Genomic DNA, 25,549 nt, shown 5'->3' on the forward strand with positions numbered 1-25,549 from the left:
GTATGTCGGAGGTGTCAAGGTGGAACGATATTATACCTACATTTTATGTAAATGGCGTTTTATTTCAATACCCTACCACTCTAATTTATGAAATATCCTAAATTTTCCTCATCATCACGTTCTTGTTACTTTTTTACATAACATCGGTACAATACGACTTATATTATTATATGATAGTGCAGTCTGACTTGAATGATCGACAAAGAGTCTCTATATTATTTAAAAATGATCGACAAAGTTGAGTATAGGTAGAGCCTCAACTTTGAATTGGAAATCTCCGGACGTTGTGAAAATCCTTGAGAGAGGCCTTTGTTTAACAGTGGATATCTTTCGGTTGACAATAATACTTCTGTTTCTGTACCAAATAAATAATTAACACATGCTCGCTATTCTCTTGAACTTGACAAGACTAGAATTAACTAAGCTAGACATAGAGCCTTCGACATTGAACGTCGTAGTGAATTTTCAGGTTGCATCCTTTGCTGACATTTATTTTAGCATTATGATGTGTTACAATCATCAAGATGCTCTTCTCAAGTTCATAATTATCTAGCGATAAGTAATGGAATGGATGGAATAACTTGAATGGGTATTTCGATTCTGTGTCTTAATAATTATACAATTTTATATTATGAAAATATAAAAAATAGAGACAATCGATATTGTACGCAACAACCAACCGAACCGTTTCTTTAAGACCTCAAATATTATTGACTACAGTTTAAGTGTAAGGTGAAAAGGAAACATTCTCAATTAGTTTAATCAATTTATTGGACAACAAAATATTCTAGATTGATTGAAATTGAAATGTAAAATGTACCTAATGAAGACAAACTTTAACGGTAATAAGTCGGAACCCCAGGTAGATTCAGCTTTTAGGACACCTATTTAGGGGTTATTTCGTAGGGAACAAACCATTAAATATTTGGCAAATCCCCCTTAATTTGTCCTTATGATGGATTGGCGGTTGAACCAGATGTCCCCATGCGACAGTTAGGTAGAGCCTATCGTTCAACCCTAGTTTCAGTACCTCTAGTAGGAAAAACTTTCGAGTTCGTTTCGTTGCGTATTCAAAGTGTCATCGAAAAATTTTGTATGAAAAATTAAACAGCGCCCCCTATATTATAGCCGCCCTAGGGGGCGCTGTTTAATTTTTCATACAAAATTTTTCGATGACACTTTGAATACGCAACGAAACGAACTCGAAAGTTTTTCGTACTAGAGGTACAGGAACACCTACGCGGGTTCGCGCATATTCGAAGGCTTTTAGCGTGGGCGGTCCTCCCTAAGCCTGCCTTATTAGCTTTGGGAAAGATTAATCAAACTCACTGGACTAGGTGACTACATTGATATTTATAAAGAGATAACCTTGGATTTAGGAATAATATCCATATTAAACTTCTTTTCTTAATTTTGTATAATGGATGGAATTAATTACTAAAAATAATTAAATAATAAGTAGTGTAAGGAAAGGATAATCTCAATCGATCACGGTGCAAGTGTGGTTGTGTTCCCTAATGGATGAAGCACATGATATTGTACCCTGCATGCCCAAACTGCACGCAGGAAGATTTTTAACACTCTTGTAGCAGAGTTTGGGGCTTATACCATGTTTGTTATCGACACGACAACAAGAAGAAGAAGAAGAAGTAAAAAATGACGTCAACTCATACATATTTATAAATAACTAATCAAAGATTCTAGGATTTATAGGAATTCGGCTTATTTCACTACTGAGAAGTACTTAAAGGTTACTTTATGAGAAACATTGAGCCTAGATAAACAGTTATGTTAAGTTTTATCGAGAATTCTAGATCTATTTGACCTAATTTAGGCTAGCAAATAACGTTACACGTGATTTATAATATTATGAATGGAAAATTTTAGTCTTGCCTCGGGTATAGAACTAGAATAGTTTAACTTTTATCCACAACACATTAAGTATGTAAAGGATTGATTGAAATAGGAAGTTTCCTTTAATCTCATAACACTCATTTAATTAATAGTGTCTACTCTTAGCCTACCCTATAACTACTTTAAGGGGGTTTAATAAGTTCAACAGATAGCTTAGCTAACTTACTACATTATTTAACTTATTTTACTATCTCTGGAGCTTAAAATGGATACCTTCGGCCTGATCATCAAGTGAGATGCATGCAGGTCAAGACCTTCCTGGTAGTGGATAAAAAAACTTAACAACGGATTTGTAGAAATACATACAATCTAATAATCTATTTAGCCTAGACACCAATCCAGTATAGGATAACCATCAAGTGTACTTCTAAATCAGAAACCTCAGTCATTCGTTTCATTAAAATTCTGTAGATCCTGGTTACACAGGAGTTAACAATGCTAGGAAGACAGAGAACAGACGTAACGAATAGTATACCTACTGCGCCTTCAAGACTGTTTCTTATTATAATAGCTTGCATATTTCGCGTCAAGAGGAACAAACATTTGGCAGCGCTACGCAAGCAAGCAATAATGAAATAAAGGCGGCGCCGCACGGTCCGACAAATAAGTGTCTTGTCTGGGCCGCTGCCAACAATTGATTGAAACGCACTACCTCCCCCTCCTTACCCCCACCCGGCTCAGAACGTGATGCATTACGGCCGAAAAATAAATAATCCTCAAATGGATGCAGCGCCTAGCGTCTTAGATCGAAAATTGGGTAACTATTCGTACGTGTTTATTAGGATGTACATCTCATGAATTGGAAATCTAGAGTATTTTAAAGCTTCATACTTGGCTTGGTGTAACTATTAACATGAAATAAATATTCAGTAAGTATAATTTAAGACTGACTAACTCGTAGGTTGCTAAAAAAAGCTACTCAGAAAACTTCTCTGAAGATCTAATATAACAGAATATTTAAAACGAGAAGGAATATTCTAGAAATTACTAGTTGATGGAAATTGTCAATTGAAACGAATAAAAATCTAATGCAATATTAATTATTTCAAATACTAGGTACTTACTCAATATCTTAGTAACAACGAAACAAATCATCTACAAGCCCGGAAAAACTTTGCTACGAACTTTCACACCGCACGCTGTGTGTGCTACTGTGGTGCTACGAGAATGCTACAGCGTTACGAGATTTCTAAGAATGTAAAAACATTTAGAATTAATTTCAAAATAGTGTTCTTAAAAGCAACCGTTAAAATTAAATGTCTATTTCACGTTATAATAAGGAATATGTTTGTTGTTACTGTTGTTAGCAAATAAAATTATCCACCGCTAAAATACGCCTAATATTATTATACACAGACAATGAAAACTCGCAAACAAGTTCTTAATTTTCAGCCAAATAAGCAATTACCAAACTAAAAATAAGTAGAACTTTGAGAATGGTTTCTAGAGCGAATGATTTGGTGCAATTTAGATCTTTCCAGAAATGGGGGCGGAGGCTTCAGGCTTCAATAAACATTTAAGAACATTGGATAAGATAATCGGAACGCGTGGGAAATGTTAAATAAACTGGTGAACTGAATATTATAATAACCTAATTAAGGTTTAATTTAACCGAAATAATTATGAACTGTTGATCCATGAATCCCCTGTCATGTAAAATTAAAAGAGAATTCATTTTAAACGTTTCAGGGATAAATGAATTTATTTATCGAGAACTCAAACTTTAATTAATTCCAAATAACTGTCAACAATTCTATTACGAAAAGGTTCAATCGTAATGTGTCTTCAGAAATAGGACACCTTTGGGACATGGGAATTCAGGGATAATTATATTATTTTAGCTATACCTATTCACAAAGGCTATCTATCTGTTATTTCATTACGAATGTGTTTTATCAAAAATGGCCTTACTTAAACGAGCTATATTTGAGACGTGTACAAGTAAGTGCACAAAAGGGCCTATTGAGGAATTTGGTAAATGGTAAGTTTCTTGGTGGTGTGTTCCCCATTGAAGTCGACAGTGATTCACCGCATAACCCTGGGTATATAAGCAGGGGCTTCCCGAGGACACGTCAGTCGAGGCTGGACTGTGGGGGTGAGCGCGTCAGCCGCCGCTGCGAACTTTTTACGAGGATCGCGCTATGGGAACTTTCGCGAACGAGGTAAGTCCGTTCGTAGTTTAGTGGAGGTAGTGAGATTTTTTCAGTTATGAGGGAGTGATAATAGGGAATGAGGTTGACTGTACTTTAAATTGCACTAATATAACTTAAACTTTGGGGTTAAATATTTTCTTTTTAAAAAGGACGTCCAAAATCTACATTCAGGGCTAAACCTAATGCAAATGACTGAACCTGACGAAACCTACTCTATGTAATTTAGTCTGAGTTAGTTTTTTTTAAAACGTGTTGTGAAAATACGAGTATGTAGGGTTTTTGCTGCATAATTTAAATTGTAATGTTAGAATAGGTAATCTCTAACGTACCTGCTAAGTATTATAAAAGTTACAAGCATTTCTATCGTGATCGAGTACTAGTAACTGGTAGTTTATCTTTTATCGTCAAATATTTGAAAAAAAAAAAGTTTGAAAGTCGTGGGTTATTTTTAAAATTTTGCGAGAGCCTAAAGGTTATTTGAGTAGGTAGGTTCATCGTTATTAGGATTAGATTATGCTGAAAAAATTTCAAAGGAGCTAAAGTTTTTAAAACTTTGTAAAGATTCATAGGATCCTGGGTTGGGTTTCTTGGAGAGTTAAAAATAGATGCATTAAAATTAAATGATAAAGTAATGGTTGAAAAAACTTACATTCAGGGAGGACTAAACTAAAATAATACACCTAATAATATAAAAGGAACCACTGCAAAATGCTTTAACTGCGACGAGAATTAAGTACATAATTGCATAGAATAAAATGATTACTGATATTAATGCATTTGAAATTACAGCTATATTTCTTAACTATAGTTTTAAAGTAATACATAATTATGTAATACTCAGTCTAATTAGACTGAGTATTAGTATCACTCGGGGCAATAATTAGATTCCTTAACGATACATAAGCGGAACAGCCGGCGTTTTCCCGCGCTTATCTATTAATTTTTCAGAGAAAACTCGAAGCATAGGTACAAAGCTCTAGCAACACGGGCTTGTAGTTGTGTAACGTGGTTTTAATACCAGTTATTTTATTGTTGACTGAAAAAACTAGTTTTAAACAGTAAAAAATGTGATATACTGTTTCAAATCACACACCCAATCAATGGGTAATAATTTTTTTTTATGCGATTGCACTAATATGAAAAAAATATTGATCAATAACTGGGTTGTTTGGTGGTTATGATAGAGATTATGTGCTCTAAAGCTAAAAATTTTGTTTGTTTGTTCCACAATGTTCGAAATTGGAATCACATTTGCATCCTATTGGAAAATTCAGCCATGCATTGCGGTTAAATTAAAATTTACCGTCCGCCACAAAAATAACTATTTTAGCAGTGGTTTGGTGTTTCCATTCGTACCGTTTAGAAAATCACATTACCTAAGTCGAATGAGTGTTACTGTGATGGAAGAACTATACTAATGTGATTGAAGAACTTCACTTGTGATCATAGTTCCAAACGAGAGTTTGGGCGCAACTTTTATAGCGTAGTTATTCTGACATCGGATCGGCAGTATTTTTAGTAACGACGGAAACATCAGTCAACCACGCGATTTTCATTTTTTTATTTTTCTATTTCCACCCAACTTAAGCTGGGTTGCACCGTCTTATTTTAACTTTGACAAACGTCAAAAATCTGTGAAACTCCATGCAAAAACACCGGTTATCGTTATCGGTCAAAGCTAGGTGGTGGTGTAACAGCCTTATTCTGGCAAAAGAGGACTAAAAATAATATTTTTCCATTTTATCAATAGAAGCATTTACAATTCAAGCTTTCACAAACAAAGTTTTGTACCTAACCAATTGTCTTTGAGAAGGTTAACTGGTTGGATGAAATATTCAGTGTTGCTCTATATTCTATTGGAAGATTACAACAACTACTGCGTATTTCTTTGACCTGACAACGAATTTGATTGTCTTCAAGGGTAGGTTCTTTAGTGCTTAATTATTTAGGATGCGCTTAAAGTTCTAAAAACATTAAACACAAACGATTCTTTACAAAGAAAAGAAAAATAGAATGAGACATTTCAAACAAAAAATGAAATGAACCAAGGACAAAGTCCTTGCATCACACTGTCACATAGTTTAGAAACATTTAAAATAGAGGTAACTCTACATACATACCGTAGGGCGCAGTATGTACGAGACACCATTGCACCATCCAGCACTAAAGCACGTCAGGTAGTTTAATTAAAAATATAGTTTTATTTAAGTTAGTTTAAAAACGTTCACTTTAAAAATTAACAGCTTGAAAAATCCTTCTAATTCCGCCTTTGTCTTGAACTTCAACATTTTCCATCCATAAAGAATACTCAATATCCATATTATAATACCGGCATGAGAACAATCTATTTCTATACTAATATTATAAAGCTGAAGAGTTTGTTTGTTTGTTTACTTGAACGCGCTAATCTCAAGAACTACCGGTCCGATTTGAAAAATTCTTTCAGTGTTAGATAGCACATTTATCGAGGAAGGCTATATACCATTGCGCTATGAGTAATAGGTGCAGAGCAAAAATGAAAAATGTTGCGAAAACGGGTTTTCACTCGTCGCGGGCACAGCTAGTATATAATATGCGGCATATCAAAACGCGATTAAATATCACCACATATTTTTCACCTGCATAATAATTTTGGAATTTTATTTCTCGTCGGCTATAGCGCTTAAATGTCGCCATATCAATTTTATAGTCATTTTATTAACGTTAAATTACTTTAGTGATTACTGTAGGAGAATATACATTTGTAACCCGATAACGTCGCAAAGATGACGGACGGCATACCTAGACGTCGCGTTTTTGTACGAATTACGTGCTGTATGTCGCCTTCTAGGCCTAAGGTAGCTAAACGGTTTGTTTCTCTACTTATTTAGATTCCGCGGAATATATGAATATACGAGCAAACACGTGTAAGGAGGTCAGGTCAACCATCGCGTTCTATTAGGTCGTCTTTAGTGAGTAAAACTTCTGCGTTCACTTTATCGGCTACAAGTTTCGCTAACTTCGTTAAGTTTTTTTTGTCATAACTATTATTTATGTGTTGTGTGAATCTGAGATACCACAGCGTACGAAGGTAGTGTCATTTGGATTAATTTCACATGGGGGTTAAATTTAAATTAAGATATGCCGTACGTTTGTAATTGCCTACCAAATTTTTCGGAACAAAATACCTACAAAAAGTGAACTTAATATTTTGGGCTATACTTACTCTCTCACTCAACTTTTTGAGGGGATAAGGTTCCGGTTATTATTGCAAATCGTATGTTGCCAAAAACAGTTATTTAGGTACTACTAGCTTTTGCCCGCGGCTTTACCCGCGTGAAATTTAGTTTGTCACATAATATCGTCATAAATTATAGCCTATATGTTATTCTGGGTTATCTATACTTATAATAAATCTGTAGAGGTCAATTCTGTACATAAAATATATTTTCAAAATAACTATCAGGGGGTGATTAGTGATCGATACTAATGCCAAAAATGCAATCAGTAAAATTTTTGTCTGTCTGTCTGTCTGTCAAAAACTACTCGACGGATTTTAACGAAACTTGGTACAATTATTCTTCATACTCCTGGGCCAGGTTATAGTATACTTAGGAATTCCCACGGGAAAAGGAATTAGCGGGAAAATCCTTTTGTATGAAAAATCTAAACCGCTTAAGTTAGACGCTTGAAATTTGGCATGTAAGTATCTTAGTAAACTTAAAGCTTAGGTACAACAAGTTATTCCCGAAATTCCGACTGGAACGGGAATTAGCGGGAAATTCATTTTGTATGAAAAATCTAAACCGCCTAAGTTAGATACATGAAATTTGGCATGCAGGTTCCTTAGTAAACTTAAAGCTTAGTTACAACAGGATATTGCAAAATTCCCATGGGAACGGGAGTTAGCGGGAAAAAACATTATTTGTATGAAAAAAATCTAAACCACGTCAGATATGTGGGGGGTATGTGGCNCTAGATAGATGAAGGGGGTAAAACGGGATCCACGCGTACGAAGTCGCGGGCGGCCGCTAGTAAAAAATAATACTGTAAAGCGTCGTCAAAATCCGTTCAGTAGTTTTTGCGTGAAAGAGTAACAAACATCCATCCAGACATCCAAACTTTCGCATTTATAATATTAGTAGAATTAATGTAGATAAGTTCATATTCCGCTCCATTTGACCCAGCTTAGTAGCGATTATATTTCATCGAAGTTAAGCAGCTTTAAGTTACCTACAGCTTATTATTTCTGGCACTCCGTAATCACGCCAGAGGGGCCATAAGAATCAATAGTGGCCAGTTACGTTGCATAACCGGTGCATACGACAACGGCGATGGCTGCAGTCAATAATTCAAGCGGGCCATGGCTAATTTTAACCACACACACACCATAGGCCTCGGCCGCGTCACGGCTACGTACGACCTACTCCGAAAACTCTATCGATTTTCTCATTACATAAACCAGTTATTAAAGTCGGTGCTGACTGCATTTGCGAGTGATGCTATTTGGGATGACGATAAGTACCTACTTGGTCCCAAAGATAAGTGTTGGCGACAGACCTTTTTTATATGCGTTTTTTTGTATTTTTTCTTTTGGAATGTTTTTTATATTTTGACGCTTTGTTTTTTTACTTTTTTTCTGCAGTTGTTCATTAAACACCATTAGTCAAAGACGTGTTTCAATAGTAAAAAGTGAACATCTCCAAATCAATTAAATATATTATATAGGTATAGTAACGGGCACACCCGGTGCTCAACAGTAAGTGTTGTAGAGAACACATTTAAGATATAATGTGTAAAAAGTTAGTTTATTTAAAAAAATCGTTTTGTATCATACGGCGGTCTTTATAGTAGGTTACTTTAGGTAGAGTCAAGAGCAAGAGCCTTGATTACCTTCGATACTTAGTTACTTCTGACGAAGTAGTTTGTCGATATTATTTTTAAGAAACAAAAATATTTTAGGAAATATATAGGCACACACTTATTTGCAGTTTTTAAATTTTTGATGCATTTAAAAGTGAATTCGGGCAATCGCCTTGGCTCAAAGCTTTCTAAATTGATTCAAAATCAAACATTGCTACAAACTGATATTAGATTGTTATTCTAATTCGTTAGACTTTGTGGACTTTCGCATTTTTGATAAAAATCTATCGAAACATAATATCAATTTCAATATTTATATTAAATCAATTTGCTATCATTGATGTAAACACAGGGGGCTTAAACAATTCAATGACAATGTCACTCTACCTTTATTTGTTTGCAAGATTGTAACAGACTTGGTGCAAATAAATTACATAAGATATTACAATCAACAACAAGGGCATAGGTACATCTCGATGGGTTTTGTAGCCATGACTAGTGAGTCGAGAGAATCATCAGTGCATTAGGCAGACTTCGTCACGCAGGTGGCAGTACATATCCTCTTTGATCATGGGCATCCAATCGGATAATACTACCATACCATGGCTACCTTGTGACTACCGGATTCCCATAATAGGTACATCTATTGCGTCAATGTATGGGGCAAGATAATTTAATGGAGGTACTTCTATCTCCAATTCTCCACAGACGGAACAAGGGAGGTTAATTGTTTTTTTACGTAGCGCTGTAGTTTCTATTCTACCAATCACCCGGCAAACCAAAGCTCTATGATTTAACTTTATGAGGCAGTCAATTTTAAGCGAAAACTTTTTATGAAATCTGTGTGTACCTTATTTTAATGATACGATCTTTGAACTAAATTACTGAAGTTAATTAATATTTTTCTTTCGCAGGCATACAATGCTTCAACGGAGACCGCGGCCACTTGCGAGATGAGGCGTCAAATCACCGACGGAGGATGAAGTTCAACAAAAACTTTACTTTAAATCAATTTAGATGTCTTGATGGTGTTTGCGGTACCGATAAGACTTTATTGCACGTGTGCAAATTTACATGAAGGTCATCACTTAAATTGAAGTTGAAAGTACTATGCAGATGTGCCTGCGGCTACCGCAACCGCGACGCCTCTTGCGCACGTGAGCGCCAGCCACTTGCCACGTGCGTGCGAGGCCCGCGCGCGCGCAGCCCGCAGCCAGGGCGCCCACCGCGGGCACTCCGCCTCAGTAAACATTGACCAGTGACCACTGTCGGTCCCGCTGCACCGCACGTATGATCATTTCGCTGCATTTAGGGACCATAGGGAACTCAGGGACGCTAGGCAACCTCCAGAGGTGCGATCGAAGCTGAGCAACGTTCGTTTGTCGCAGGTGAGACCCTAAACGGGCAGCGCCTGATCGAGTTCCGACTCGGGCAGGAGGGCGAGTCGGAGCAGGGCGAGGGGCTGGCGGTGGCGTCGGCGGAGCTGATGGTGCGCGCGGAGACGTCGCCGCGCGCGCGCCGCCTGCGCTACACGCTGTGGGCCTTCACGGTGGACGGCAACGCCACGGTGGGCGAGCTGGCGGGCAGCACGCGGCGGGACCCGGCGCGCGGCTGGCAGCGCCTGGACGTGACGGCGGCGGCGCGGCGCTGGGCCGGCGGCGGCGCGCGCGGCCCGCTGCGGCTGCTGCTGGACTGCAGCGGCTGCCGCGGCCGCGTGCGCCTGCGGCTGGGCGGCGGGCAGGCGGCGCGGCCGCTGCTGCGCCTGCGCCTGGCCCCGCCGCCGGCGCGCCGCCGCCGCGCGCTCAACTGCGACGCCACCACGCGCGGCCGCTGCTGCCGCGAGACATTCTACGTGAGCTTCCGCGACCTCGGCTGGGACGACTGGATCGTCGCGCCGGAGGGCTACTACGCGAACTACTGCCGCGGCGCCTGCGGCCCGTTCCTCAACTACCACTCGCAGGTGGTGGAGGCGGCGCGGCTGGAGCGGGCCGCGTGCTGCGCGCCGGTGCGCTTCTCCGCGCTGTCGCTGATCTACTTCGGCGCCGACTCCAACATCATCAAGCGCGACCTGCCCGAGATGGTGGTGGAGGAGTGCGACTGCCCGTAGCGGCGCCCCTGTACATAGCCTCGCTCCGCCCGCGTCGATCCGCTCTCACGCCGCACCGCCGCGGCACGCTTCTGCCGCTCTCGAATCCGATTTAATCCGAATCGATTATAAATAATATTCTCGACTTGTGTAATATTTTGTTCCTCGCATTCGAAAGACTATATCCTAAATCGATAAATAAACTGTGTACGGCGGGCGCGCGCGGCCGGCGCCGCGGTGTTGTTATCCTGTTGCTAGCTGTGTTGTTGTTGGAGGCGCCGGCCCCGCGCGTCCGTGTGTAGACGGCCTAAATAATTTAATACGCCGTTTTCTTTCACCCCGTTTGGTGATCGCTTGTAATTATTGTAAACTGTATTATAATAATTATTATAATTATAATAATAAATCAACTTTTTCATAATTATTATGACATCTTTTATTTCTTCATCTTTTTTCAAGTCTGTCGACCAACACAAAATAGAGTCAAAAAACTTAAATTATTCTAAGGCTGAGTTGCACTATCTTACTTTAATTTTGAGAAACGTTAAAAATCTGTTATTCTCCATACCAAAAGCACCGGTTTAATTGTTAATTTTACGGTTAAAATAAGATGTTTCAACTCAGCCTAAGAATATGAGATTAAATTAGTAATGTTTGATGTAATTAACCCATTTTTGAGGCTATGAAACATACTTAACTAATTGCAAAAAGTTTTTAAGGAACTTATGTCATCGCTCATGGTATCATCACGCTATGTCAAGCGACATAAAAAATTACTCAAAATAAGGTTGTAACTTGTACTTACAAAACGGCTCGCGTGACTCGCGACAGTTAAGTGTACGAGCAGCTGAAAAAATAATAAGCAACTTTACTGAAGACTAATAAAGAAATTCTAGGGAAGTTCTTTAGGCTTAGCAAAAATAAAGTAGGATTAATGGGACAGGACAGGTAGAGCAGGGCTTCTAAGTATGTACCTGTGTATGTACTATGTAATTTACAGTAGACATTCGAAACCGCTGACCACCGATTTTTAGTTGGCCAATAGTTGGGTCGGGCTGTTGATAAGTACGGAGATGTATAAAAGTGCGCACATTACACCGATTTGAATTTACAAATTAGAATCGGGCCCAACTATTGCCCAACTAAAAATCGGTGGTCTGCGCCTAGGCTAAATAGCTGTACCTCTAGTACGAAAAACTTTCGAGTTCGTTTCGTTGCGTATTCAAAGTGTCATCGAAAAATTTTGTATGAAAAATTAAACAGCGCCCCCTACATTATAGCCGCCCTAGGGGGCGCTGTTTAATTTTTCATACAAAATTTTTCGATGACACTTTGAATACGCAACGAAACGAACTCGAAAGTTTTTCGTACTAGAGGTACTGTAGTACGAGTACGTGCTCGTAATTTTGCTACGAAAACTAGAGTTAGAGCTGCTACGCGACTACGAGCTACGGCGCAGCTAATCGTAGACTGAAAAAAATGTATCATTACATTATTATTATTTCAGCAAAGACTATCCTTTTCGCCATTTTAAATATTAAATAACTTCTTAATTTGTTTCGATACACTATAAGAATTCAATAAAATAGTTAAGTATATGTATGTATACCCAGTGAAAAACTAAGTACTTAAAAATTATCCTTTTAAAAATTAAGCTTAAATACTAAAAGTTAAAACTAGTAGGTACCTAGACCTACGTGATCCCTTCCGGCTAACCACCCACGCTGCGTCTTCCGTCCGCCTTACAAAGAGAATTCCAGGCAACTGACCTTATGTCCGAAATTATACAGATTGTAAAAGGTGAAAACTTACACGGTTCATCAGTTCCCGAACTTTGAAAACTTATGTTTTTCTGGAAAACTTATATTTTTCTGGAAAACTTATATTTTTCTGGAAAACTTACAATTTTTTCTGGAAAATTTACAATTTTTTCTGGAAAATTTACGATTTTTCTGGAAAATTTACTGATTTTCATGTTTTTAGGCAAATACTTTAGTTCAAATGTTACCAATACACATTATTATTCTGTTGTAATACTAACGTAAAAGTGGAATACACCTAGTTAACATAATACTTCTAAAAATACTGTTGGATTGAGTTTTAAAAGGCAATACGAATTTCTCGTATAATTAATTATATCAAGGTATACCTACATGGTAGCCAGCTCGCGATTGGTTTTGAATTTGAAACTAGCTCGTAACTGTAAGTTTTGGGCGGTTTAGAGGTGTAAAAAAGTCAAATCGCTTGGAGCAAATATGTATGTAGTGGCGTGAAAGGACTGAAAGGCCAAGTCTCTCTACATTGGTTTGTAACTATGTGATAGGAAAAGCTAGTGGACAGTTCACTCCAGGTCTGAATACCAACGCGTTGCTCATTTTACAACATAAGTAAGGTAAAACACCCAATTATCGACACTTTAACGTCGGGCTAAATTCAAAACAGGCAATGGTCAAGTCTCTCCCCATTGGTATTGTAACTATTGTGATGGGAGAAGCCTATGGACAACCAGTTCTCCTGATAATAGTAAGTACCTACGTGGTGTTACAACATACATAGAATAAATTCAAAACAGGCAACGGCCAAGTCTCCCCCCATTGGTATTGTGAGTATTGTGATGGGCGAAGCTTGGACAGCCCGGCGCCGCGTCGGAGCCGGGATGCGTGCAATCGATGGCCGGCGTAGACGTCGCGGCGCCGATCGTCTTCCGATGCTGTGGTGTAAGTAGCCCGCTGGGAGATGATGCTGTTTTTAACTTGATACGAACAAAAATGTACGTATTGATCGTAAAGGTCTGAAATAAACGTAAAAATATAGGATGCATTTTGAATCTGGACTTTTTTTTTATGTAACAGGAGGCAAACGAGCAGACGGATCACATGATGGACTGAAGGCCCATTTTTTAAAATATTTTCGAAAAGAAAGATAACCTTCAGTTCTACGAGTAAAGCGCGATGAATACAATAATGGTCTCAATAAACAATCATTATTTTCTTAGTGGTTGGTACCGTACTAGTAGAAAATAATAATGTAGTAGCCATACTACAGAAAGGTGCTACGGAAGGGTGCTACGTAGCACGTAGTCATGTAGCATAGGGTGCTACTCCTACAGGTTCCAGTCAGAAATAGTATTTTTGCATATTTTTAAAGTTAGTAAATCTAATTTAAAAATGACCAATAATATAATGAATGTAGCCTAGGCGCAGACCACCGTTTTTAGTTGGCGGATAGTAGGGCCTGATTTTAATTTGTATGAAGAATCGGCCGATACCAAATCGGTGCTGTAATGTGCGCACTTCCATACATGCCCGTACTGATTAACTGCCCGGCTCAACTATCGACCCATAAAAAATCGGTGGTCTGCGCCTAGGCTTACAAGTAGAACGATATGCTTTTTATTCAGTTCTTTATATCTGCACATTCGAGGGAGAACTCACAGCATCTACGAGTACGTGTTATTCATAAGATAAGTATACCTAAAAACAAAAACCTCTAAACCATAAATTAAAAGCCAGCCAGCTACCTACAATGTGCGATCGGATCCGCGGGCGCCCGCCGGCCCGTCTGCGGCGGTAAACATTCGGAGATAGTGCATTAACGCACACAGCTAAATGTCTATTTGCCTTTATTATTGACTGGCTCGACCTCAGATCATAGAAAGAGAATAGATATGAAGTCGCGCGTAACTACAACGAGAACCAGTGTCCCCACATTTCCCCCACCACAGCTCCCACACACACATTCAACTGTGTAAAAACAAAGCGACTGAGAGTCTACGACAACATGTGCAACCGGCTTAAAAGTGCTGTGATTGGCCAGAAGGCGTGCCTTATGGCCAATCAATGGCCGCGTGACGTGACGCACACATAGAAAACGCTAGTGAGAGAACAAAGATAAAATGGAGTCGACAAGATATCGATACTTTAAATCGCTAGGGGCAAGGCTCGAAACTGGTTTCACAAAATGCTTATGTATGAAAACCTTTTTATTATTATACGTTATTATTAACTAATATCACGCATTTATTTTTTAATTATGGCGATCTGCGTACCGCATATGTTTATCAAAAATAATGCCTATATTAGGCTTTCAACTAGCTCTTATAGTAATTACATAGTTGACAGTTACTAATGATTTAGTTAGCAACCACTTTATGTCATGCTCAACTACTGCGCAATGTATTTAATTTCTTCCGATATCCACTGTCGTGTGAAAATACACAGTACGGCCGCATGTGCCGGTCGTAACATAGTGCTGTGCTCGTGTTCTAATGCGGTTTCCTATTATCGATAAATAGAAGTAAATTATAATTTTCTATTTTGTAATTTTAAATAAAAAAATTATGTGTTACTTGCGATTATAAGATTTTACAAAAAAATTATTACAGTAGAAGTAGAAATATCTTTTTATCTTTATCTTTGCCATTTGGCAAAAACCGCAGCGTGTGGCTGTTGCCTTATTTCTTTACATATCCCTTTATTTTTTTAATAATACCTTAGAATCTTTTTACTCGAATGCGCTAAGTTTTTGCAAATTTTTGTTTTTGCTTGGTTTTCAAAATAAGCATTGACACTTATTTTGAAAACCAAGATGTACCTATTAAGTTCATAACTAAGGCTGGGTTGCACCATCTTACTTTAATTTTAACAAACGTCAAAAATCTGTCAAACTCCATACAAAAACACTTCAGCCTAAGTTGAATGTACCACGCACACAAGTAACGAGCTTTCTGTTTGCCTTTATTATTGGCTATGCCGTAATTCAATATGAAGATCAAAGCAGACATACATAACTGTTCTGGAAATTAGCGCATAGTCGTAAATCATAGCAAAATGCGATAGTAACTCAAGATTTATGGTTTTGGATTTGTCATGATGATCAGTATCAACTATTATAGCATTTTTTCTTGGAGAGTTTTTCTTTCATAACTTTACGGAACTCGAAGTTTTTATATGTAGGTCTACAAGACTATAAATCCTTCTATAATGCAAGCGGACAGTTAAAAAAAAATCTAAAAAGGGGATAGAAGTAGGAATAAATAATTATTACATAACTTAACAAATACAAGATTTCATTAGGGAGAGAGGATCCAGAAATTACCTAATTATTAAGAGGAAATAACTTATAGTTATCCCTAAAGGAGGTTGAATTGTAAACTGTATGTAACATCCGGTATTTACGATTTGATGTTTTGTAAGCTCGTTCAAATCGAAAATGAATACACGACTCTACATTTTGCACTTGATATTAGCAATTCAAATATGTGCACTTTTACTGATTCAACACAATGCAGAGAGCATGCGTAGTATACTCAAGCAGCTGATGTGACCTTAAAAAGCCGGTATAGGTACTACGTTTAGAAAGTATCCTCCGTCCCACTTACACCATGGCCAACCATCACACATCTCGTTCCAGCACGAAGGCATTCATTCAATCTTCGGACGATTCGCAGTGCGTAAGCGCATGTTGTATGGGAAATAAGTGAAGTTAGCGCTAAAAAGTTTATTTACTTGTGTGATGAAAAATAACTGTGTACCCGTGCTTACTTAATATGGATAACCATGAAAGTGTGAGTAACTGCTTACCTAAATTCTCAGTCTAGATTGTATTTAGATAAATCGGACATCATCAAACTTTATAACAAGTTAGTGTAAACACAATTATCTCTCTATATGAACCTTTATTCTGTATAAATTGTATAACTCATGGGCACACGCTCCATTGCACGCTAGCCGGTATTTACAAGAATAAAAGCTTAGGGACTAAGAATTCTTCGTATTGTATCCAATTAGATTCAAACCAATACCACAGTACCGAGAAGTTTTTGGCTAGTAGAGATAGGAGAACTGAAACTTCGTCCTATTTATGAATACGTACTTGATATGTTTATTTTATATATTAAATTGCTAGAATAGAATATTCGCGTATTCTGAGATTCACGTGCCTACTTTCTCTATTTTTGGTTCTAGGACACAAATCAAGCAAAAGAAAATAACAAGTTTACCTCATCGCATAAAAACACAGCACAGGAAATTGATAAAATAAGTAGCAAGAATATTAAAAAGGACGCAAATATTAACATATTTCTTATCGTATGTATCGTTGGCGTTTCTTTGGGTATATTATTAGAAATATTGAATGTACAGAACAGAAATAATGGGGTTCAGAGACCGAAGTATTGGGTGTACTCCGATCACAGTGACGTTGACAACAAGAATGGTATTCTCAAACATGTACATCTAGTGCTAGATCGATACGGGTACGAAAAGAGCACCAACACATCTTCATGGAACCTCCTTTGGTCACACGACTACCCCTTCCGAGTACTGTATCCGAATCTTCACAGATTGAAGCCTTACCAAAAGGTGAACCATTTCCCAGGCACAGGGTTCATAACGAACAAAGTGGATTTTGCCACCTCCAATTCAAAGTACATTCCCAAAGCATTCAAATTGCCTCAAAATAAGAAAGAGTTTTTGGAGTACGCATCGAAAAACAAAGATGCGCTGTTTGTTGAGAAGCATAATCAGCACAGACAGATATTTATAAAAAATGTGAGCGAAATTGACCTGTCGAGTGGACGAAGCTTTGTGCAGGAGTACCTGCAGAAACCGTACTTGGTGGATGGGCACAAGTTCGACATTGGTGTGTACGTGGTGCTGACTTCTGTGGACCCTCTGAGGGTTTACTGGTACAAGGGTGACGTATTGTTTAGGTGGGTTTAGTAACATTACTTAAATAAAACATTAACAGCATCATTTACTGATCACACACAAGATAGTAGTAAGCCTTTTCAATGACTCTATAAAATCCAATAAAACACTAACATAATAAACAAAAGACTAAAAAGGGCCGGTTGCCAATATGGACCATTTTCTGAAATTCACTGTATTTTAGGAATGGGAGCTATTAATAACCGAGGTTTATTTTAATTAAACATACTTAACAGAGCTGTCACTGCTCACATCCAGTAAAAGATTAAGGCAAAACTTAAGGTACTACCTATTTTAATTTTACAGATACTGTCCAGCAAAGTATTACCCATTTGACCCTAAGAACCTGGACAAATATGTGGTAGGAGACGACTACTTGCCCACGTGGGAAGTGCCGTCTCTAGCGCACCCTTACACGGCCTTGGGATTCAGCATGAAGAACGCTTTCGACCATTATGCTCGCTCTAAGGTAAATAAACTATACAAATTACCTATACATTTTCTTAACATCGCGATAGGTATTCTTAAACTTGACTGGTACTTGTGTCCAATTTCTCCATCAATCCCTAATTTTTAAGTGATCCCTATGGTAACACAACAGGAATTTCGTTTTCATAGGGCTTAATTTGGGATTGATGGTGAAAATGGGCATTGGTCTACCTGTGGTAAAGCTAGATTAGTGTCTGGTTTCCTATGAGCTACAACCTACAAAATCTATGTTAGGGAGTCAGAAATACAAGAATTTAATATAAACCTGCCTATTACATCATTATTATTTTAATTACTCTGAGGTTGAACAGAGAGTCTAGAATTCTAGACAGGCGTAATAAATAACAGTGATGACGCACATAATGTGGCTTTTCGGGATTAACTTTAAGTTGACGTGACAATGGCCGCAGGACAGGACAATTACCTTTTCATGGTTCAGACTCAAAGGTGATCTTTTTAGGACGAAGCTTTTCAAGCTTTAAATAAAATTACACCTAATGTTCGTCCATAAATCACTTTGTATCCCGATTTACAAAATGACGATACCTATAAGTACCTAACGACAAAAGGTAGAGTCAGTATACAGCCACAATAAATCAGAATCCTAGTTACTTTAAAAACAATTCTCAGGTGGTATTTTAAGAAAAATATGTTTGAGACCATGACATACCATCTCAGTTAGTTTGTGATAACAATAGAAAAGGAAGTAGCTCTCTGTAATCAATTACCTAGGTCCTACTAGGTACTAAGAGTAGGCGCACACCATTGATTTTTAGTTGGCAGATAGTTGTGCCCGATTTTAATTTGTATGAAGAATCGGCCAAATCGAATCGGCGTAGTGTGCGCACTCCCATACATGCCCATACTGATCAACTGCCCGACTGACTATCGGCTGACGAAAATCAACGGTGTGCGCCTACTCTTACTCAATTACAATGAAATAAGATGTAATTTACTGCCATTTAAGAAGTTTGGTTCTAAGTAGGTACGACTATATTGGCACATAAAAAAAGAATCTGGTCATTAGTTTACTTATAGGTATATCTAAAATTTACAGAATATTTATTTACAGAATGTTTATTTCAGGGCGACGATCCATCAAAAATGTGGGAAGACGTGAAAAAAGCTGTCGCCGAAGTTTTTATTAACAAAGAAAAACACATCATTGAAGCAGTAAGTTTACTTTACCACCGTCTTTAGTTCTAAAAATATACCTTAGTAGGTACCTTACCTACTTAACTTAATTTAGATTACTTGAAATTGCTGCGCTGAAAATAGGTAAGTAGGCACAATAGATTAACGAAAGACCGCAACGATACCGTTATTTTAAATCGTGAAATTAACTCTTAGAAATTAATTAATGTCTTACTAAATCGTACAAAGAAGCAAGTTGGCGCCCGAGTTATACAGTAGGTAGGAGTAATACCTATATTATGACCAATTTAAAAACATTATTTAGGGTGCACTGTCTTTATAGCATCTTTGCAACCGAAATCAACTGGCTACCGATAAAAGGCATCCATTGTTACAGTTGAAGAGCTACCCATCATCGGACAACTTCTTCGAAATGATGCGAGTCGATCTGGTGGTGGATGAGAACCTGAAAGTGCATCTTCTGGAAGCGAACATGTCTCCGAATCTGAGCTCAGCCCATTACCCCCCGAACCAGCTGTTGTACGAGCAAGTGCTTTATAACTTGTTCTCTATCACGGGGGTTGGGACAATTATAAACAGACACAAGGATCCTAACCAAAGGTGAGCCTATGAATTCAAATAGATTACCTATTTCTAATACGCGATAGGTAAGTACCTACGTCCTGGCTCAGCATGACCCAAAGGTCGATGCTTTAGTCCATTTTTTAAGAATAAGAGTTCATTACTTAGTTCGATCACTTCGCACCTACTAGATTAATTTAAAAGGACCTAATAGGGTACTGGACCTATTTTCCCATCGTTTAATTTACCCATGAAGTTTTAAAATGGTGAAAATAATAAACTTACTTAGCGCTAGAATTGGAGTTCATATAATATCCATACCAACCAAGTTACGTTACATTGAAGGGTATGATAATGTACGTAGCAAAACTACTCGTGTACCGACTTCAACTTTGCCATTATGCGCAGAATAAAACATTTCTTTTGCAATAATTATAATCAATAAATAGTTGGTAAATAAAACGTGGGATTGTTGATCTACGTTGGCGAAAGTCAATATAGGTTCATAAATACGATTTATAAATGAAATCTGGGCTTCGCAAATATGGAATATAAAATTACAATATGGAGACAAGGAATGTAAATGATATTTGGATATTTGCTCTCCTTTTGTGACGACATTAATCTAACCACCATGGTACGAGCCACGCAGCTGTTGTCAAGCGCCCCGGCCGGCGGGCGGCGGCGGCCACAGCGTGAGCACTTTTAGTAGATTTCTACTTTTTTGGTAGATTTGAGGCAAAGAGAACGATGATTTAGTAGTGCGAAATCGTTTTGTAGATTTTGGTAGATAATTGGTATTTTTAGAACATTCTTATATATGGTAATCCAAAATTAAATTGTAACCGAGCTGAGAATCCAGGCTAAAAAAAAAGGCCAACGTCTACCAACTTTTTCATTATATCGACAAAAATAATTAGCGGGCCGCAATTTATAATGAGTACCTCTGATATTTTTTTTTTATCAACTCTCGGCGAACAGACTTTAATAATTATGATAGAGGTAGTGAGGTAGGTAAGGTAAGTAGGTAATTATCTGAACTACCTAATAGAAAAGGAGTGATGCAAGCGCAAAACCAAAACAGTGATAATTTCGGTGCAGTCCTGTTGTCCCCCCTGGGGAAGCCAACAGATCAACAACCCCAGGGAGGCCAAGGGACAACAGGACTGCACCATAATTTCGCGTTACACTTTCATAACAAGTGTAAATAGCGCTAGTAGCTACTTACCTTTTCAAAATTTATTTAATGTATAAGTTATGCCATATAAATTGGCACATAAGATGATAAGACGAACTTGATACTATAAAGCATTCTCTGCCAGTAAACCTTCCAGAAAAAAAATCAATTTAACCTATCGAACCTGGGACCCCTGAGTCAGAGCCTGCCAGATGGTTTTATCTTTTATCACTAGATAACAGAGGCGTTTATCTTTAAATGCATAAATATCTACGTGTAATAAAACACAAGACCTCTCGTATGGTGTTATAAAGGTATTCCTTCCACCAACGGATATACAGAACAATCCTCTAGAATGTTACGAATTGTATGAATAAATATTCAACTGTTGTTGACCCATATACTTACCTATTAGACTTGATTAACTTTTACCTAAGGAAGAGCGTGGGCTTATTGTTCACTAAATAACTACACAACAAATGCGAATATTACGTTGATAACACTAATAAGACTAGGTACTTAGATTGATGTTTCTTATCTTAACAATCGTTTTACCATTTATCATTATCGTTAAGTTTTCTACTTCCTTTCCGGACGTGACAAGTAGCAAAAAAGTAATTAAGTAGGTACTTAGAATAATAATTAAAATAGAATTATTTATCATGTCAATTTCTGCCCGGCCGGGAATCGAACCCGGGACCTTTCGGCATAGTAGTCCGTTCCGAACCACTACACCAAAAGGTATTTAGTAGGTACCTACTTGTTCTGAAATTTTGGTTTGTCTGACGTTGGTGGGACGTAGGTACTTAGTCGTTACCTTGTAAGTTGTACCAAAACGCGTGAACGGTGTACCAACTTGAATAGGGACCTTTCGTCATCCACCATACCTATGAAAAGATCGTATTTTGGATAATGATCGCATAGCTATCCTCTTATAGTCATTGTAGTAGGTCAAGATCCGCACTTATCTTACTGCGTTCAAGGCGATATTCCGTGAAAGATAAAAAGTATGATAACAAAAAATGATTTTCCTTGTGATTTAGGCAATTCAAAACTGTAAATTTAATTGAGTGTAAAAATCATGTCTACGCGCAAGCACGACTTTAGGGGAATGGAAATTACCGAGGGCGAAATATTATTCAAGGGGTTATTAATATTCATAAGATAGGTTTACTATTCTACCAGAAATAGACTTAGTGATAAGGACTACTTACCTATTAATGTTTCCGTAACGTTATTAATTAACCATGAACATTATTGTTTTTAGCGATCAAGCCGCAGCGAATATGGTGTCATCTCAAAAGAACATAGCCGTTTGGGGTGACGAGTGCAGTACAGTCTGCAAGGACAACTGCGAGTCTCTCTCGGTCTGTGCATTATGCAAACCCTGCATCGCCAGCAAACTGCGGAACAGTTTGCTCAAGGCGCATAGAGAATATTTGCACCAGGGCGACTTTAGGAGACTTTTCCCTCCAGCTATGGTTAGTTACTGCTAAAGAGTAAAGTACTCTTTAGTATAAAAAAGTAGTTTGATCTTGATTAACAATTATTTTTTTCTTTGCAGAAACAAAATACAATGTATGAAGAAGCCCTCCAAAGTTTGAGTGAAATGAACAAGCTCCAACATCTGTGGTACCAAGGAAAATGCAATGAAGATGTGTCATGGTGTACATAAAAACTAAGTCATTACATTTAAAATCTTATTTATTACAAAATATAACATTTTGTTTTCCTTGATCTAAATTCCAAACTTATTTAAGAACATTGAACCATAGATTGTAGCAGGCCCAAAATGTAACTGCCCAAATCCTCATCTTGGTTTGTCCAAGACACATAAATACTTTTAGTATTTTCATCTCCTTCAACTTTTATAAGCACTGATTCAACAGATATGTTACCATCGGATATGGTTATTGTCCAGCCCTCCAGTTTTTCAGATAGTAGTGCCTTTAGTTTTTCTGCAGTCTTGACAGCTGGGCCTGGATCATCAAATCGTACTGTACTTGTGAACCGAATTACATGCCTGTTGATACCTATTTCATCATATACTTCATCAATATCCAACAATGAAAGTCTGTTGTCTTTGACACACAGAATCCCATTCACAACACGTCGCCTTTTTGGGTCTGGGGGCAAAGCATTGTACCTCACAGCCTCAGCCTTCAGTAGTCTCAGAGAAACATCCACAGGGAGCTTTGTTGGAGTATTTATCACAGTTGTTTCACCATTAGCTGGCATGTAGCAGTTTATTTTAAATTCTTTTTCAATCTTGTCTTTCAAAAATTCCATTTTCTGGGCTTCACCATGTACCAATAGCACATTTTTAGGCTCACAATACTGTATTAGTTGCATGATGCCTTTGGCATCAGCATGGGCTGAGAATGACATGTACTCAACAGCCATTTTAACTTCAACAACTTGGCGATTTTCAAATTCAACTTTCTTAGCCCCATTTAGAATTTTGTGACCAACAGTTCCTTGGACACAGAAACCAGGCATAATAACCATGTTTTGCTCATAAGGTGCCCATTTTTTAAAGATATTCAATGATAATCCAGCATGTAACATTCCTGGTGTAGCAAAAACCACCATGGCGCCTGGGTTATCAATGTAGGTCTTATCAAAAGGCTTAATGTGCTTGAAATCAAACATATTTCTTTGTACAAATGTCTTCCTAATCTTTTGATTAGTCCAAGTAATAAACATTTTGTAGTAATTGTTAGCTTTTTCAGTCAGTCCCAATGCAAAGTAAACTGGATACTTTAAATTCATTCTCTCCCAATAAGTTTCCAGTAAAATGCAAAGTTCTTGAGCTCTGCCCAATGCAAATACAGGAATGAGGACTTTTCCACCTTTTTCTACACATTCATGCACTTTCTTTAGAAAATCTCTCTCACGACAGCGTTTTGAGTCTCGAATGGTAGTGGCATAAGTTGACTCTGTTATCAATAAATCGGGACGGCATTTATCAATCCAAGCTGCACCTAGATGCCTGTCCGGGGTCATGTTGTAGTCTCCGGTGTACACAACAGATTGGGAGCCAACTTTGATCCAAAACATAGCAGCTCCAAGCACATGACCAGCATAATATGCCTTTATTTCTAAATCATTATCCACCATGACTGACTGATGCAGTGTGACAGCAGTCACCTTCTTGATGCAGTCCTTTATCATTTGAGAAGTAAAAAAATTTGATTCTCCCTTTCTTTCCACAACAACTTTTCTCATATCCTCGAGCAGAATAGGTGCTATAGCTTTGGTAGGATGAGTCATGTATATAGGGCCAGTGTAGCCTATCATTTCGGACATGTAGGGCAACGCTCCACAATGGTCCAGGTGGAAATGTGATATAATTACGCAGTCGATCTGACTGGTTATTGGACCTTCTGGAACTATGTAAGAGAAGTCGGGAAATCGTCTTTCATCGTTGTAGCCCATGTGCATGCCACAATCTAACATTATGTTTTTACCTCCCATGGACAGTAGTATACAACTCCGGCCCACATCTTGCCCAGCTCCCAAAGGAGTAATTTTGATTTCAGGCATGTTGTTATCACTTACTGATAACTGCGATGATCCAACACCACTACTTTATTCGACTCTTGTGGTATTTCATATATTTTTGTTTACTTCATCTAAGCTTTTAATAACGTGATTAAGTTTGTGAAACCAATTTGATATTAAAAAATGAGCCAAAAACATTTAGAAAAACACTTCCTCCTTACGACAAACAAAATTGAAAGAAATGATGATCTGCTGCTGTGAAATGATGAAGACCACAGATCAAAATTAGATTAGCTGTCACTGTTAGTGATGGGGCCGTTATAGTTAGATCATAATATGATTCATCATTAATCTTAATGCGATGTTATTGCTCTGCGACATAAAGCGAAACTTTGAATTATTTAATAAAGTCGGGTCTCCAGCGCGCGTTTTGCCTAAAAAATCAACAAAAACATGTCAACATTCAATATTTTTTGTGGACATTTTTGTTGAATGTTGAAATGTTTAATTGTTGACTGTGTAGGGCTTAACACGCGCTGAAGACCCGGCTTAAAATATTACTTTTAATCAAAATGTTAAAATAGTACAAACCATACAAAGAAAATAATTCTCAAAATGCAGGTTACTTCTACTAATACGATCTTTTACGATTGAAAATCGATTTATCAGATATAATCTATTATCTGATCAAGATTATAGCACCTCTCTAGGTATCCAAAAAAAAGACAAATCAAAGATTATACTAGGGATAGAGCACACAGGAGTTCCAAAAAAGGTTTTTATTTCATTGGAGTTATATCTCAAAACTCATGAAACTGAAAAGGACATGATGACACTGTGACAGACTTGCTTGATATTAAAAGATTCTAAGCTATTTTCCGGCATTATTTAGTCCCACGAAAAATAACAAAATAGCGAAGAGAATTTATGTGCTCCATCTTTAACATGCAGATCAAAT

The 25,549-nt window shown here is 37.8% G+C and overlaps 4 protein-coding genes across 4 annotated transcripts; 3 read left to right on the forward strand and 1 right to left on the reverse strand.

Annotated features, from left to right (window-relative positions):
• Nucleotides 1–2,119: 2,119 nt before the first annotated feature.
• On the forward strand, nucleotides 2,120–9,971 carry LOC114357366 (uncharacterized). Its single transcript, XM_028310956.1, has 3 exons — nucleotides 2,120–2,145; nucleotides 3,756–4,076; nucleotides 9,824–9,971. The coding sequence occupies exons 1-3, from the start codon at nucleotides 2,120–2,122 to the stop codon at nucleotides 9,864–9,866; spliced, it is 390 nt and encodes a 129-aa protein (XP_028166757.1). The 3' UTR covers nucleotides 9,867–9,971.
• Nucleotides 9,935–11,160, forward strand: Actbeta (inhibin subunit beta). The gene is made up of 2 exons (XM_028310969.1): nucleotides 9,935–9,946; nucleotides 10,249–11,160. Exons 1-2 carry the CDS (start codon nucleotides 9,935–9,937, stop codon nucleotides 11,014–11,016), a joined length of 780 nt encoding a protein of 259 aa, XP_028166770.1. The 3' UTR covers nucleotides 11,017–11,160.
• Nucleotides 11,161–16,425: 5,265 nt separating this feature from the next.
• TTLL15 (tubulin tyrosine ligase-like 15) lies at nucleotides 16,426–24,277 on the forward strand. Its single transcript, XM_028310167.1, has 7 exons — nucleotides 16,426–16,561; nucleotides 16,962–17,707; nucleotides 18,012–18,174; nucleotides 19,281–19,367; nucleotides 19,726–19,949; nucleotides 22,355–22,568; nucleotides 22,652–24,277. The coding sequence occupies exons 1-7, from the start codon at nucleotides 16,544–16,546 to the stop codon at nucleotides 22,760–22,762; spliced, it is 1,563 nt and encodes a 520-aa protein (XP_028165968.1). The 5' UTR covers nucleotides 16,426–16,543; the 3' UTR covers nucleotides 22,763–24,277.
• Nucleotides 22,836–24,850, reverse strand: IntS11 (integrator complex subunit 11). Its single transcript, XM_028310155.1, has one exon. It carries the CDS (start codon nucleotides 24,631–24,633, stop codon nucleotides 22,843–22,845), a length of 1,791 nt encoding a protein of 596 aa, XP_028165956.1. The 5' UTR covers nucleotides 24,634–24,850; the 3' UTR covers nucleotides 22,836–22,842.
• Nucleotides 24,851–25,549: the final 699 nt, after the last annotated feature.

The sequence above is a fragment of the Ostrinia furnacalis genome, unplaced genomic scaffold (genome assembly GCF_004193835.3).
Source record: "Ostrinia furnacalis isolate ACB-3 unplaced genomic scaffold, ASM419383v2 OfSCF0216, whole genome shotgun sequence".
NCBI lineage: Eukaryota > Metazoa > Arthropoda > Insecta > Lepidoptera > Crambidae > Ostrinia > Ostrinia furnacalis.